The 15,237-nt window shown below is 41.9% G+C and overlaps 1 protein-coding gene across 8 annotated transcripts; it reads left to right on the forward strand.

The window, feature by feature from the left end:
• The first annotated feature begins 1,540 nt into the window (after positions 1-1,540).
• LOC101157382 (cyclin-dependent kinase-like 1) lies at positions 1,541-12,822 on the forward strand. 8 transcript variants are annotated; one of them, XM_078929686.1, is made up of 10 exons: positions 1,541-1,680; positions 2,085-2,261; positions 2,331-2,452; positions 5,810-5,882; positions 8,172-8,262; positions 8,407-8,733; positions 8,894-8,976; positions 9,055-9,111; positions 9,202-9,354; positions 11,069-12,822. In XM_078929686.1, the coding sequence occupies exons 2-10, from the start codon at positions 2,085-2,087 to the stop codon at positions 11,162-11,164; spliced, it is 1,179 nt and encodes a 392-aa protein (XP_078785812.1). In that variant the 5' UTR covers positions 1,541-1,680; the 3' UTR covers positions 11,165-12,822. The 8 variants fall into 8 exon arrangements, with proteins under 8 accessions (XP_078785812.1, XP_011480519.2, XP_078785813.1 ...); XM_011482217.4 differs by having other exon boundaries at positions 8,533-8,733; XM_078929687.1 differs by lacking the exon at positions 1,541-1,680 and adding an exon at positions 1,802-1,934.
• The last annotated feature ends 2,415 nt before the right edge of the window (positions 12,823-15,237 follow it).

Genomic DNA, 15,237 nt, shown 5'->3' on the forward strand with positions numbered 1-15,237 from the left:
ACGTCAATGGAAGGGTGGGGTCATAGGACAGCACAAGGGTTACACATGAAATCTCTTTTTTTTTAAGCCAGTCCAAATGATAAGCATTTGTTTAAATGCTTTTATGAGCATTTTTCTTATTGATGTTTATTTTAAGCAAGTTTATAATTGTAATTTCGCTTAGCAAAAAGTAATACACTTTAAGTTTATTTTATTAGGTATACTTGAGTATAGATAAAGAATATTATAGTTTATGTACACATTCTTTTAGTATACTGAGTTCTTCTTCAGACTAACATTTACATCATTTAGACAGTATTTCACAGTAAACCGCAACTATACTGCCTTAGTTTTACTATAGACTAAATATACTTGTAGTACACTTTCATTAGCTACTTTTTGCTAAGGGTACCAAGGGTTGTATTTATGTATATTTGATTCAATACTTTTGTCCTCTAAAACAGAGGACAGACGCCAGAGCCAGGGACCATTACCGGAAAAAATGGAAGCAAAAAAATATGAAACGCCGACTTCGGCCTCAACGTTAAACCATTCCACGATCTGAAAAAGGTTGGAGACCACTGCTCTAAACAGCTGTCAATAAAGGATAAAATGTTCATTATACTCAAATCAATAATCAATTTAACTCTGGACTATGAAAAACTTAGCATTTTTGTATTTGTTAAACTGTCCTAGTAAAAATTGATCATCATTTTCAAATTAAAATTTAGCTTGTGGGCATAGCTCCATTTATAGTCACATTTAAATGCTTACTTTTTCCTAAGCATTTAGACTTGTTTTTTTCAAAAATGACATAAATTACAATGAGCAACACCAAACGTACAATTATTACTTTTGTCCTAGAAACAACTTTCTGCAAATAATAAATGCACAATATCCTCAATAGTCTGTTCAGTTTGGCAATCAGCTTTTGCATTTTATAACTGATTTTATTTTTTTGTACAATTAGTTAAGCCCGTTTAGACAACTGGGTTGTAATTCGGGCAATATAAATAAAAATGAATTGAAATAATTAAAAAGGTTAGAAACACAGGATTTAAGTATGTTTTAAATAGGCTTTAACAAAAAAAAATTTACATTTTGACTTTAATTTTTTGAACTTAGCTTCATTTATATTTACTTTTAACATCCTAAATGTTGACCTATTTCGAAGAAATAAAAGTATTAGGCTAAAAACAATTAAGTAAACGAATTCAACAAATAAATATGAATGCATTTTTAGCAACACCTGCTTAAAGTGAATTACTTTGTTCTGTAGAACAAACCATCTATAAAGGATAAAACGCTCAATATGCTCAACAACAACAAAAATTAGGACTGGACAATAAAAAACCTCAGCTTTTGTGTGTCATTTTAAATGGTCCTAATTAAAATCTATTCATAATTTTCCAATTTGTTTAATTCTTGCACGTGGCTGCATTTGAATTCACTCTTAATATCTGAAATGTTTACTAATTTCGATTGATTATAAAAGAAATAGTCACAAAACGACTAAATAAATATTCTAAACAAAAAAATATGAATACATTTGAGGCTACACCTAGCTAAACCCCACAATAAAGGCTATAAAAAAGCCCTTCCGGTGGTCGCCATGGGAACAAAGTTGTTTTTACCGACGGAGCTAGCTTTGTGAATCGTCGTTTCTCCGCGTGCGTTGTTGCTCCGTACCTCTCGGTAAAGGTGAGTAAGGCCTTTCAGACTTTATCAACTCTCGAAGTTTTTGTTTGTTTTTGTTTTTTTTGTATTTTTACTTCATCCAATCGGAGATGAAAAAAGAATGAAAACGGCACGCGGGGTTGGCGGGGCTGTGACGTAGGCGGAAGAGACATTCGAACCCGAACAGTTATTTATTTAGTAGCGGAGAAAAGCAGCTGAGTGAAGGTCTTTCCTGCTGCGTCCAGGACGCTTCTGTTGGTGTGAGAGTTCACCTTCAGGTGATCCAGACGGAAAGTTGGATCAGTTTGATGTGTGAGCTGCAGTTAAATATTTGATGATGAACAGGAATGCAGTAGAATCCACCTGACTCTTGTCGTTCTACTTTATTTTTACCGTTGACATGATGGGTTTGCTTTTATCCTCTGCAGATGGACATGATGGAGAAGTATGAGAAGCTGGCTAAAATTGGAGAAGGCTCCTACGGTGTTGTTTTCAAGTGCAGAAACCGGGACACGGGCCAGATAGTCGCCATCAAGAAGTTCGTGGAGTCTGAGGAGGACCCGGTCATCAAGAAGATCGCCCTGAGGGAGATCCGGATGCTGAAGGTGAGATGGTGTGTCAGAACCGTCCGCTGTGCTGAACGTGGAGTCCGAACGTCTCTGCTGGTCCTACAGCAGCTGAAACACGTCAACCTGGTGAACCTGTTGGAGGTCTTCAGGCGGAAAAGGCGGCTCCATTTGGTCTTTGAGTTCTGCGAGCAGACGGTCCTCAACGAGCTGGACAGACACCCCCGAGGGTAAGTTAGACGGACCCCCAAAACATCTCTGACCGTCAATCAAACAGTTTGTACTTTAAAGCATCATCTTCATCATAAAGCATTTTGAAAGCAGCATCCGTGTTCCACAGGGTTCTGCAACACTAAAAGAACCATTTGGTTCTGTTTTTTTTACAGACCACAACTTTGTTAGGACTTCAAAGTCTCACCTTTACCTTTAGAAGAATCCACTTTACTGATGCTTTTGTCGTCATTAAGCCATCCATTTAGAAAGCTTTTAGTTCTTCACAATAATTGGATCATGAATATTGTTCTACACTTAACCAATGGAACTCATTACAATCCAATCATCCAATTATTACAAGTTCCATTCAGAATAAAATCCCCTCCGTGTTGAATAGGATCCTCCTGCTGCCGCAGATGTACATCAGACGAACACCTCATGTGTCCAAAGATCCAAAGTTCCCTGTTATAACAGTTTTTCTGGGACTCAAATGTAAAACAGAAACTGGCTTCACGTCTCGCTTAGAACGCATTAAGTCAAAAAACACGCTTTAATACCATAAAGGAAACAGAAGAGGTAGAAATAATTTGCCATCTGTTCCAGCAATTTCCTGTGAGGAGGAACATTTAAGAGAAATAGATTAAAGTGGAGGTACCAACGTCTATCTCTGAGTTTACAGTAATGAATCACATTCCATCCTTAATTTAGATCATTTCATCACATTAAACATTTATATTATTATTGAAATGTGCTGTACCTGCAGTCACGCTGCCGGGATTTCCTAATAGAGACAGACTTGGGTTCAAGGTCAGTAGTGGTTTGGTGCTCTTTTGGGGCCACACAAAGTCACAGATTAGCAGTTAAAACTTTCTGTCGAAACTCAAAACTCAATAAAAATCTCATTTGACCAGAACTCAGTTTGTCAAAGACTCAAAGGAAACAGAAAATCCTGAGAATCACAGCTTTATGCAGGTTTATTTAAGTCAAACCAAATCAAAATGACTTTTTATTTCTCCGGTATGAACTTCCTTTGCCGATTGAACTCAGAGCAGAGGCGAACAACCATCAGTGAAATCAATACAACACTCACACGCTCAGTTTGATACAAGCAGTATGAACTCATAGCTGCTGAAACAAATGAAGGAAAGTATGAAATAACCTGAAAGAAAGTCGGCATAGCTGTGGACCTCGCTTAGATGTTTAACAGTCTGGATGTAGCTCTTCCTGTCATGAATAGTAAAGATCTAAATCTACGAACTGTAATGGCTGTGCAGAGAATGTGTGACAATCATTGACATAGACAACTGGACTGCCTTACCTCCGGCTCCAGCGAAATGAAACCAATTCAGTCGCCATTTTTATGCGATGTGGATGTTAGGAGTGGGCGATACTGGGAATTTGGGCATCGACTGTGACTGTGGGTGTGAAGGTCTGAGAACTTGAAGGGACACAGTGTTGATAGAAATCAATGCTCTGCTGCTTCTTCTCTCCCAAAATCTTAAGGAATTCCAGGTTTTGTTCATTTCAAAGAACATTTGTTCTTTTTCAAGATTTTTTTCCTCTATTCTATGCTTTTGTTTCAGAGTACAACGGGATAAATAGAATGGAATCTTGAAAAAAGTCAGATAATGAAAAATCAGGTTTTCTCTGAAATTTCTTTTCAGCATCCTTAAGCTTAAAGAATTCCCAGATCCAGAATTCCTGCTGTACCATTTTTAGGACTTCACCATCTTCTTCTTCTTCTTCCTTTCCTTTCGGCTTTGTCCTTCAGGGGTTGGCATAGCGAATCGGTTTCCTCTGTCTAACGCTGTGTCTGCGTCCTCTCCTCTAACACTAGCTACCTTCATCAAAGCAAACCAAATCAAATCAAATCCATAAACCCCCTCTTTGGTCTTCCTCTAGACCTCTTGGCAGCTCTAGACTTTACCATGATCATTAAAAATTTGAATCAGAAACAGTTGAATATTTTTGGCAGATCCATGCATCATTTTCTTCCTTGATTCAAGAGATAAAAGTAAAAGAAAAACAGTTTTGGGGTTTGTAGATTTTCCTGGAGGTTTCCTTCTCTCTTCTCCCAATTTGATGCTCAGCAAAGGAGAAACATAGAAAAGTCTTAAGTGCGTTTGCCACTTATAGAAACATTTTTAAAATACAGTTCAAGCGATTTCTCCTTTCTGGAAACATCTGGACTTTTGGAGTCAAAAATTTCATTTCCATGGCCTCATTTCCATTGTCCGGTCTCCGTAGAGCTGTGACAGTGTGGGATTTTTGATCACCGCGGTGATGAACCAGCAGGGGGCGCGGTGTCGGGGTTAACCGCACGTAACTTTGCGGTGCACAAAATAGTTCTCAAACAAAACATGTAGTGATATTCATCGCACTCTAACAGTGCGCGTTCGTGTTCGGTATTACAGAGTGAAGAAGAAAAGTAATAAGTCCCCCCCAATACAAAATCCTCCGGCGGGCGGCCGTGTTGCGTACTCAAGAACGGAAATGGAAATGAATACAATGGAAATGAATAATTAGAACGCAGTAAATTTGTCGTATTTCTTCACGAGACGGAAACTTCTGTTGTAGAATGAGGATGTGTGGGTGCTGCTGAAACCACGCGCGCGTGTGTGTAAGAAGAGGGAGCGTGTGCATGCATAGAGGAAGTGAAGGAGAACAGTAATAAAAGGTTTCCCCCAGAAACCCTTGAAGTCTGAACACAGGACTAGCAGAAAAAGTAAATTATCAGGAAAGATGAATGTGTTTAATGTGTTTATTATAGTTCCAATCACGCACCATATGCAGAACTTTCAAAAAAATAAAGTGCGGTGATGAGGTCGTCACCGCGGTGATGCGGTTATCGTCACACCCCTACCCGGTCCGGTTTAGAATGGTTCAGGCAAGCGTTTCCACTCAAAGTTGAACCGTAATGGAGCATGCGGGACTTATTGTGTAGCTTTGCGTAGTAGTGCGACTATAGCATAAGCGTCTATTGACAACAAAGAATCGTCAACTGAAAGACAACAACTGATTGTTTGGAAATGTTGCCGCTGCTTTGGCGCTTGTATAACCTGAACTTGACCTTCCGCTAGTCAACAGGTTTCATTGTGAAACGACAGTAGCTCCGCCCTAACCAATCCAAGCTATTTTTCTATGGACCTATGGCCAAAAAATTGTATGGTTTTTTCTTTACCATTCTGTATCGCTCAGTGGAAACTATCGTTTCCTGAAGACCTTCTCTGTTGGGAATTGGTTCAATAAATGAAACTATAAGCTAACATATGGTTTTAGTGTGTGACGTGTTTTTTGGGGTTTGCTCCGGTGAGAGAAAACCTTCTGAGCGCTGACAGCTGTGCTTTTGGGCTCTCCTGTCTGCTTCTCTGCAGGGTTCCTGAGGCTCAGCTGAAGAGCATCGTGTGGCAGACTCTGCAGGCTGTGAACTTCTGCCACAAACACAACGTCAGTACAGCGTCCCCTCACGTCACTGTAGATGGTCCGTTCCAACTCTGCTCTTTGCAGCTTGTAAGAGCATAGTTGGAACGATGGAAGTTCAAACCTTCTCAAAACTGCTACTGTTGAGACTTCCAGCAGAGGCGAAGAAAACATCTTTGGTTATCTTTTTAAGTTTCCAGATTAAATCCTTTTTTTATGTTTCTACTCATCAGAAAAATGCAGCAGGAACAGGTTCAAAACACCAAAAATACCATCGTCATCGGAGTGGGTCTTTAAAAATGAACTAGGGGAACTTGTAAAGTGATGCTCAAATTCTTAAATTTGGACTGCTACGCATCTCAAACTCTGCAGCTTTTGCCTCCATTTACCGTTTAGCGTTCTTGGAGAAATGAAGAAAAACAGGTCACAGGATGAAAATCCCAAATGCCACATCAAGGATGAATCAATAATCATAATCTTAACAGTTTTTAACAAAGATCAAACAAAATAAAAATCTAAAAAAACAAAAAAACAAAGCAAATGCAAAGTCAATAATATGATAAATGTCTAAAAAAACAACAGACGAAGCTCCACTAAATTGTGTACAGCGTTCCAAGGATTTTTTCCAAGGGGAATAACAATTATGTGTCATAACTCTTATGTTTGTTTTAACCAAAAAGCTAAAAACCTTTCTGAAACCTTCACGTTAAAATCTGAATGAAAATGACCTCACTGTGGGGGTCGGCATCGTTTCTGCATCAGTGTCATGACCTGCAGACAACACTGGGGGTCCAAGCAATAAAATACATGAAAGCGTTTTTAGAAGAAAGTTTCATAAGAAAAGAAAAAGAAAAAAGGATTCTGGGATTACCAAATGGGATGGCAAAGAAACCATTTTGTTGGTTTAAATTCATAACATTATGGAATGATACATTTAATAAGTAATGTATGTTTGCTAGCGCTAACTCAGTTAATTGCCGTTGGGGCTTCCCTGGGCCTCCAGGGCCGTGGCTCCTTCAGGAGAGTCACGGGTTTCATTTCATTCAGGAGAATAAATCATCCCCATTAAATATGAAACACATTAAAAGTCAATGATTTAAATCAAACATCACAAAAATGTTTGGAAGAATGTCACAATCACTTCCCTTTCTCCCAATATTAATGAGAAATGAATGTGACATCATTGATTCCATATAAACATACATCTTCAAAAATCAGCGGATCCTCCCCACTCCCACAGCTTTTTGAGCCTGTTCGTGTTTAATCCGGACTTTCTGGGGTTTTTGGGCAAATCTCCTGTTTTCCGTCACAAGTTCTGACTGTTGTGTGGGTCAGATCAGCCAGAACGTTTGTCCCAGACCCCTGCAGAGACGAAACGATTGTTTGGATCATAATTTACTGCCTTTTTAAACAGTCTGTAGAAAATGCCTGTGTGTGTTTGTGGTTTTCTGCACACTGCAGTGAAAGCCACACACAGTGACTCCGACCTCCGCAGCTTCACTAATCTATCATGTCACGCAGCGACCCTCCTTTACATAACAAATCCACGTAAACAGCTTACGCAACACATCTCAGATCCCGTTCATATCTGGATCAGCAGCAGCTCCCTGATTGTTGGAGTTCTGGGTTTTCAGTTTCCAGGTTGTGGTCGTTTGATCAGGAAAGTCTGATCCAATCACAAGTAATCGCTGGACACGTGTGAAGACGAACATTCATGGTGGATTGTTAAACACAAACATGTGAACGTCCAGTCCGTCATTTTAAGGAAGTTAAAGACTCACTTTGATTCAAATCCTGTTTTGTTACATTCTAATGAACTCCTGCCGCTCTGCAGAAACTATGTTCTAGAAACCAACACAGGTTTTCAGACTTTTCTGTTCTTTTTGTCAGAGGGGGGGGGGGGGGGGGGGGGGATTGGACTCCATGGCTGCATAAATAATCTCTTTATGCCGCATGCTCATTTTCAATGTAACCAGCTGATCAGAGAAACACTTCTAAGTATTTCATTTAAGGTTATTTTAAGTGAAAGTGTTGTCAGAAGCCTCACTCTTTTACACCTTTTTGCTTGACTGTAAACCTGGGTGTCAATCAAAGTGCCTTTTTTAACCCTGTGCTTCCTGACCTGAATGGACTTGTTCCCCTGTGGTTTCAGAGGCTCTCTCTCTCTCTCTCTGACACACAGGTGTGTGAGTTTTTTATGTGGGTTGTGGCTTTTGTCGTCTGTAATCCTCCAGCTTTAACAGGATCTTCCGCCCCGGCGGTGGGCTCCTCCTCCTATGGCGTTCCCTAAACCCCGGCCTGATTGTTTGCCCTCAGTGCATCCACCGTGACGTCAAGCCGGAGAACATCCTCCTCACCAAGACTGGAGTCATCAAGCTGTGTGACTTTGGCTTCGCCCGCATCCTGAGTAGGTGACTCCGTGTGTTTCTGTGGTGCTTTCATGAGTCATTGGGCTCCGATGGGCTGCCGCCGCCGTCGCCGCCGCCGCCGCCGCCTCACTTTCATTGTTCAGACAGTGAGTGTGAGCGGTGTCTCCGCTTACCCCCGTCAGGTGTGGGGGTTGTGTTACCATACATCCAGGACTCCGTCAGCGTGTCTGTAATCCCTTCTCTGACATCGCTCGCGCCGTTCACCGTGCCGCTGCAGTTATGTCCGTCTGTCTGTGTCGGTCCCCCAGCCGGACCCGAGGACGATTACACGGACTACGTGGCGACCCGCTGGTACCGCGCCCCCGAGCTGCTGGTCGGGGACACGCAGTACGGCCCCCCGGTGGACGTGTGGGCTCTGGGTTGCGTCTTTGCCGAGCTGCTGGACGGGAATCCGCTCTGGCCCGGAAAATCTGACGTTGACCAGCTGTACCTCATCCGAAAAACTCTGGGTACACAAATTTCATGCATCCCTCCATCCCATAATAGCAGGCAGACACGCATTCCTCTATGAGACCACATCAAGAATTGTTCAAAAACGTTTTCAAAGTCTGCATGAAAAAGCTTGAATTTAGTGTGTTGAAGTTTTCATGGTTTGACCTCTGACCTCAGGTGACCTGATCCCTCATCACCAGCAGATCTTCAGATCAAACGTTTTCTTCAGCGGCGTCAGCATCCCTGACCCCGACGCAACCGTGCGTGACACCCCCTCCCCCCACCCCCGCCTGTCGTTGATGACATCCGGTCTCAGACTCTGTTTCTGTGTTTGCCAGGAGCCTTTGGAGAAACGCTTTCAGGGGGCGTCGCCCCAGGCCCTTCAGGTCATGAAGGTGCGCTTGAACTACGCTCGCCATCGCCATTGCTCACCTGCTTCCAGCAAGCATCCTTCATGACCTCCACCTGAACTCTTGTGTGAGCAGTCCTGCCTGGTGATGGACCCCTCCCTGCGGCTGTCCTGCCAGGAGCTGCTGGAGCTGCCCTACTTTCAGGAGGAGGCCGGGGTCGGCTGGGGCCGCGAGGCGGAGCGCCCAGGACGGCGATTCGACAGAGGCTTCCGACGCCGACAGGCCGGGGTAAACGGTGCACACACCTCTGACGGGAATCAAACGCTGGTTTTGGAGGCTTTTATCCAGGAATCAGAGAAGATCAAAGAGCTTCCTGTGAACGTCTGTCAGCTGAGGGTTCCGGTCATTTCTGACACGGAAATCGACTTTTGTTAATAAATAAAATGAGGTCAGATCAGGATCAGCTTCAAGTGAAGGAAAAGCGTCTCAAACTCCAAAGTACACATTGTAAAAGTATTTTAAATATTATTTGAACAGATATCATTTTTAAATTTGAGGAAAAAATGAATAAAAAAAACATGTAAACCTAAAACCGCTACCAAATGACAAAAAAAACCTTCCAATTTGTATTTTCAATTTTTGTTTTTTCGTTTCTCTCAATTTAAAGTTTTAATCCAGACTTTTTGTTTTCAGAGTTGAGCCTAACCTTACTTGGGGGGTGGGGCTTTGAGCGCTGTTCTGCAGGGGAAATGATGTCACCTAAAGTGCCAGTCATGTCCTGGTACCCAATTGGCTCAAAGCCACGCCCCCCTCGTACAATTGGGCTCAACACCAGAAAAATGGAAATTCTGAATTAAAACTGTAAACTGAGGACTGAAAGAGAAGAGGGAAAGAAAAGAAAAAAAGTTCCGTCCATCTTTTTCCGCTCATCCCGGACCGGGTCGTGGTAGCAGCACCAGACCTTCCTCGCCCCGGCCACCTCCTCCAGCTCCTCTGGGGCACCCTGAGGCGTTCTTCCTCAAAATACGGTACTTTAACTCCTCTTAAAAAAAAAACAACCTTTTTGTCATTTGGTAACAGTTTTGGGTTTATAGTTTTCTTTTTAATTCAAGCTTTTAAATATTTCTTCAAACTTAAAACATTTTTTTTGAATATTTCTTTCAAGGTTACCAGGTGTACTTTCTAGCCTAAACTGCTTTCAGGTTCTTCTTTAAGTTACCAATGTGGTTTTTCTTCACTTCACTCCATACAATCTTCAGTCCTGCAGAAAGGATGGAATGTCAGAGTTACAGCTGTTAAAACATTTAGCCTGAACAACAAAACAGAAACATTTTACAAGTGCAGACAGGGAGCTCCTCACGTCCAGGTCGCCCAAAAAAATGTTCACTTAAAGTCCAAAAATAAAAAACTCAGCTGATGGATTTTTAAAACCGTCTTTTTTTTCTTTTGATGTTCGTCTAAGTTGGCTGTTAGAAGTGAGAAATTTGATATTTGTTCTATCTGACAGAATGTAACTTAACCTATAAGTAAAGAACTGTTAATCATAGATATACAACGGTAAAGGAAATCAAATTGTTGAAGGTTTAGAGGATTTTACAGATGATCTTCTTTCTGCTTTAATTTGAGTAAATGAAAAAAAGGGAGAAGCTGAAGCTCTGCCCGGCGTTTTCATCAAAGTCTTGTTGCAGGGGAACACTTCCTAAATATTTCAGGTGCGAACAGGTGATCAGGTTCAGCCGTGCATGTGCCGAGTAACAAGAAGCACGTCTGTGTTGTCGGTGCTGGTCATCAGCCGCTCGTTAGCAACTCAACCCTAACCTGGTTTGTTCCCGGGACACCCGATCACGCTCTTTAAAACCCAGCCTGTGGGGTATTTTTGGATCAGAACCACACACCCGTGGCTTAAAGCTGTTAGACAAAGAGCCTCGATTGAACACGCCCCGGCAGCGTCCTCAACCTGCCCCCACGCCCTCTGAAACACCACCTTCCTGTATGTCCCCAGGCGCAGTACCTGCCTCAGCTGCTGCACAGCAACGTCTCGCCGGCTCCAGACGTGAAGAAACACGTCAAGCCCAAGTATCACCTGCCCAACATCTAAACCCCACAGGGGAACAGGAAGACGTGTGCATGTGGAATGAATGTTTTTCCAAACTGCCGTGTTAAACCCGTCAGTGTTCCGTTTTTTAAGTCCTGTGAAAGAAGCACATTCATCAATGTGCCATGAAAAGTGACTTTCCCACCAAACGGTCCCTCAAAACTAAACCTTACAACACGTGTTTGTCCTGATTCTGGAGAAATTATATTTGAAGACTCAATGGGGGAAAAATTTGGATACATTTTTTTAAAAATTGATCATTTTCTCCAGTTTTGCTAGCAGATTAATCTGCTTTCAAAATGCGTTTTCATAAAATCAACATGAAAGTACATTTTGAAAGCAGATAAATCTGCTTTCAACTTTCATGTTGATTTGTGAATGTCTAATTCCTTTGTCTTGATCTTATTTTTTTGGATTCTAAATTGTGTTATTTAAGTGAAACTGCTTTTCTTTGTGTTTTGATGTTGTTCAGCCCACTGGCTCGCTAAGGTTAAAGTTGTTGTTGTGCCATTGAATCCACTAAACACACCCAGACCAGAACCTTCCTGTTTCTGAGGAAAAGCCTCAGAGAGAGGAGGAAGTTGGTGCTTTTAACCGTGCAGACGTCCCCAAAGAGTGTAGGGGTGCATTCAGACTGGACACATTTGAAGTGAACCCGAGTTCGTTTCCCTGATTGATACCGAAACAGTTTTTAGTCAGAAATCACCCAAGCAGACCGTGGTCCGGGACCAGGAACTGCTCTCTTACCCGTCTTTGGAGGTTTGTTCGGTTTGTTTCCAATCAGACTGAGCTTCAGCTCGCTCTGAGTTTCCTCAGTCGGAATAGAATCCGTTCCCAGAGCGGAACAACTGAACCAAACGGCCACCGTAGACGAGTAGGAATGAAGCAGCAGACAAATTTGTTACGTCTATTTTAACACAGCCGAAAACGCTTCCTAAATGCTTTTCTGTGTCGTTACGCGGCACAAAACCCGGCGCTGCTGTGATGTCATCCTAAAAGCTACCTTGTAACAGAATTCGCTCCAAACAGCACCAGAACACCCCAACGATGAGACCCAGCAACCCGTTGAAATGTGGTCGGATGAATGTAGGCTCATCAAAACAACTTTTAACGTGACACACATTGATTCTCGCTGTTTTCCCAACAATCTATATGTCATAAACATTTATCAGCGTACCTTCATAGCCGTCTCCTTGGCAATGGCCCTGCAGCACACCACCACTGGACCAAAGCAACAAAAGGTAAACCTGACATTCATACACACGTTTAAAATCGGTCGGCAAAATATAAAGTTGGAATCAGCAGAAACACAGGACTTCCATTATTTCTGTCTCTAGCTGCTTTGCCCCGCCCTCGTAATTCCTGGTCAATGAGTGAAGAGATCTTTAGTCACATGGTTTTGTTTACAAGCTTTGGTTGGAAACAGTAAAGTCAGCATGACGGCAGTCTGAATCCAGACCAAATGATTTTTCCAGTGTGCATACACCCTTAGTGGCACCCCCAGCCAAATTATGCAACAAAAAAACACAACTTATAAATACATAAAATACAGTAGCTAGAAACAGGAAAGATCATAAAATGTTAGTATCTTTGTGTTTATTTGATTCTTATCCAAGGCACTTTGATGAGAATGATTGTTAATACAGACGACGGTTTCTTTATCTTCCAGTTGTTTTGTGATTTTTTATCAAGAAAAAAAATTAGCCTTGGTTCATAAACACTTGATCTAGAAGACTAATAACAAAAAAGCTGCCATCTTGGACCTCTACCTTCCTCTCAAACCCGCTCAGATCACATCGTTCTGAACGATCTCATTTTAAATAGGAATTTTTTGAATATAGGTCATCTCAGTACAGATGTTTCCTGCTAAGTTGTTGTGTCTTCAAGTAAAGTTATTTTAACTAGAAACTTGACAAAGACACTCGGTAAGAGTTTGACTTTTGCAGTGTAAATAGTTTGCTTTTCAGATCTGGATGCTTCCACCAAATGCAGGTGATGTTCTTCACCTGATTAAGGTTTAATCGGAGCTGCAGACAGAGTATTTTTTTTTTTTTTTTTTTTTTAAATACTCTGCAGACAGAGTATTGATCGGACAGCGATCCAGCTGAGCCAGCGTCAGCGCACCGACAGCCCGACACCTCAGCCGACCTACGGGTCTCAGATGACACTGATGCTGCATCTGTGTGAGGACCTGCTGCTTCTTCAGAAGCTTCCTCTGCTGAGGAGCATCTATACATGGTGATCACGTTGCAGTGAAGCCTCTGTACTCTATCATGTTTGGACAAAAGGGGAAATGTAAACTAGACATCAATAAAAAGAAATAAAAGTAGATTTTACGACTTAGTTCTTTTAAGAGTTACTTCTGTTCCAGACCAACCAATCAGAGCCTCAGATCTGCAGAAACAGCTTGAAGGATCACGTTTCCAACAACTTTCCAGTCGGATCCTGGAAAGTCGAGATTGTCTTATAGCAAAGGGGAGGAGAAATAGCTCAAAGGACAGATTGCATCCGAGTGTTCTCCGATGATGTTTGCAGGACTCGTGCTGCCTCTGAAGGTGAAGGTCTGGTTGTGCATGAAGTTCATGCATGTTGGTTAAGAGGGCGGGGCTAAGACCATCTCACTTTGTCATATGTTTTGCTTTAACTTAGTTTACCAATCTATCTTCAGCCATAGACTTGTCCTCAGGAGTGCAGCCTCTGTTTCCATGACCAAGATGAAGCCTCGCCCGTCTCCCTTGGCAGAGTCCACACTAGGAGTGCTGACCGAGCCGTAGACCTGTGGCTTGGGTTGTCTTCTTTGGCATTTTACTTTCTTTCATACAAAACCGCCCCACTCTTTGTGAAGAACAACCAAAGCTTGTTGGAGATCTTCTCGTCATCCAGTAGCTTGTTGGCCTTGTGGGAGAGCGTCAGCCTAGAGACTGGAAGGTTGACAGTTCAAATCCATGACCGAGTCATACCAAAGACTCTAAGAAAGGGTCTCTCTGCTTGACACTCAGCATTAAGGGGTTGGATTGGGGGATTTAAACCACCAAATGGTTCCCGAGGGTGTCTGCAGCTCACCGCTCCCCAGGGGAGGGGTCAAATGCAGAGAACAAATTTCACAGACCTAGTAACAACTAATATGACTTTAACATGAAAGAACAACTCCATAGTGATGACTTCTCCTTTGCTTTGAAGAAGGACAGAAGCTCCTCCAAAAGATGGCTGTACCCTTTTCTTTAGTGAAGAGAAATCATGAAACATTTTTGCTCCATTGGGTTCATCCATGGATACACCCAAACTTGCATTAAAAAACAAAGTGAATGCTAAGATCAGAACTATACTTTCTAAAAGTGATGCTGAAAAACTCATCCATGCATTTGTTACGTCTAGACTGGATTACTGCAACTCCAGTCTCCAGCTTGTTCAGAATGCAGCAGCTAGATTGTTAGCAGGAACTAGCAGATGAGATCACATCACTCCTGTGACAGAGCCCCCCTGCTTACCTGTAAGGCCTTACATGGTATGGCGCCGTCCTATATGTCAAAGACCTCATAGTGCCTTACCACCCAAACAGAACGCTTCACTCCCAAAATGCTTGTGGTTCCTAGAATTAGTAAAAGTACAGTTGGAGGTAGAGCGTTTAGCCACCAAGCCCCTGTTTTATGGAATAAACTCCCAGCTCATGGAACAGAGGCCGACACAGTTTCTACATTGAAAGTTAGACTCTAAACATTCCTCTTTGGACAGGATTATTGCCAGACTAGCTAGTAATCAAAGAATATTTCAGTTTACAATTGTACAAGTGTTACAAACTAAAGACCTGTTTCTCTATTTCCACTATTCTCAAAACATTTAGAAAAAATATTAAATGACAAATTATTTTTTTTATATATCGATAAATATAACATTATAAATGAAACCAATGTGGTTTTAGAGAAAAACAGATCAACCTCATTGGCTATCATTGATGCTGTGGAGGAAATCACAAATGCTCTGGATGAAAAGAAATATGCAGCTGGAATTTTCATTGACTTAAAAAAAGCATTTGCCTCTCAATCATAACATCCTACTTGACAAACTCAAGCGCTAAC

This window comes from Oryzias latipes, chromosome 13, assembly GCF_053564925.1.
Source record: "Oryzias latipes strain Hd-rR chromosome 13, Olatipes_Hd-rR_3.1".
NCBI classification, from domain to species: domain Eukaryota; kingdom Metazoa; phylum Chordata; class Actinopteri; order Beloniformes; family Adrianichthyidae; genus Oryzias; species Oryzias latipes.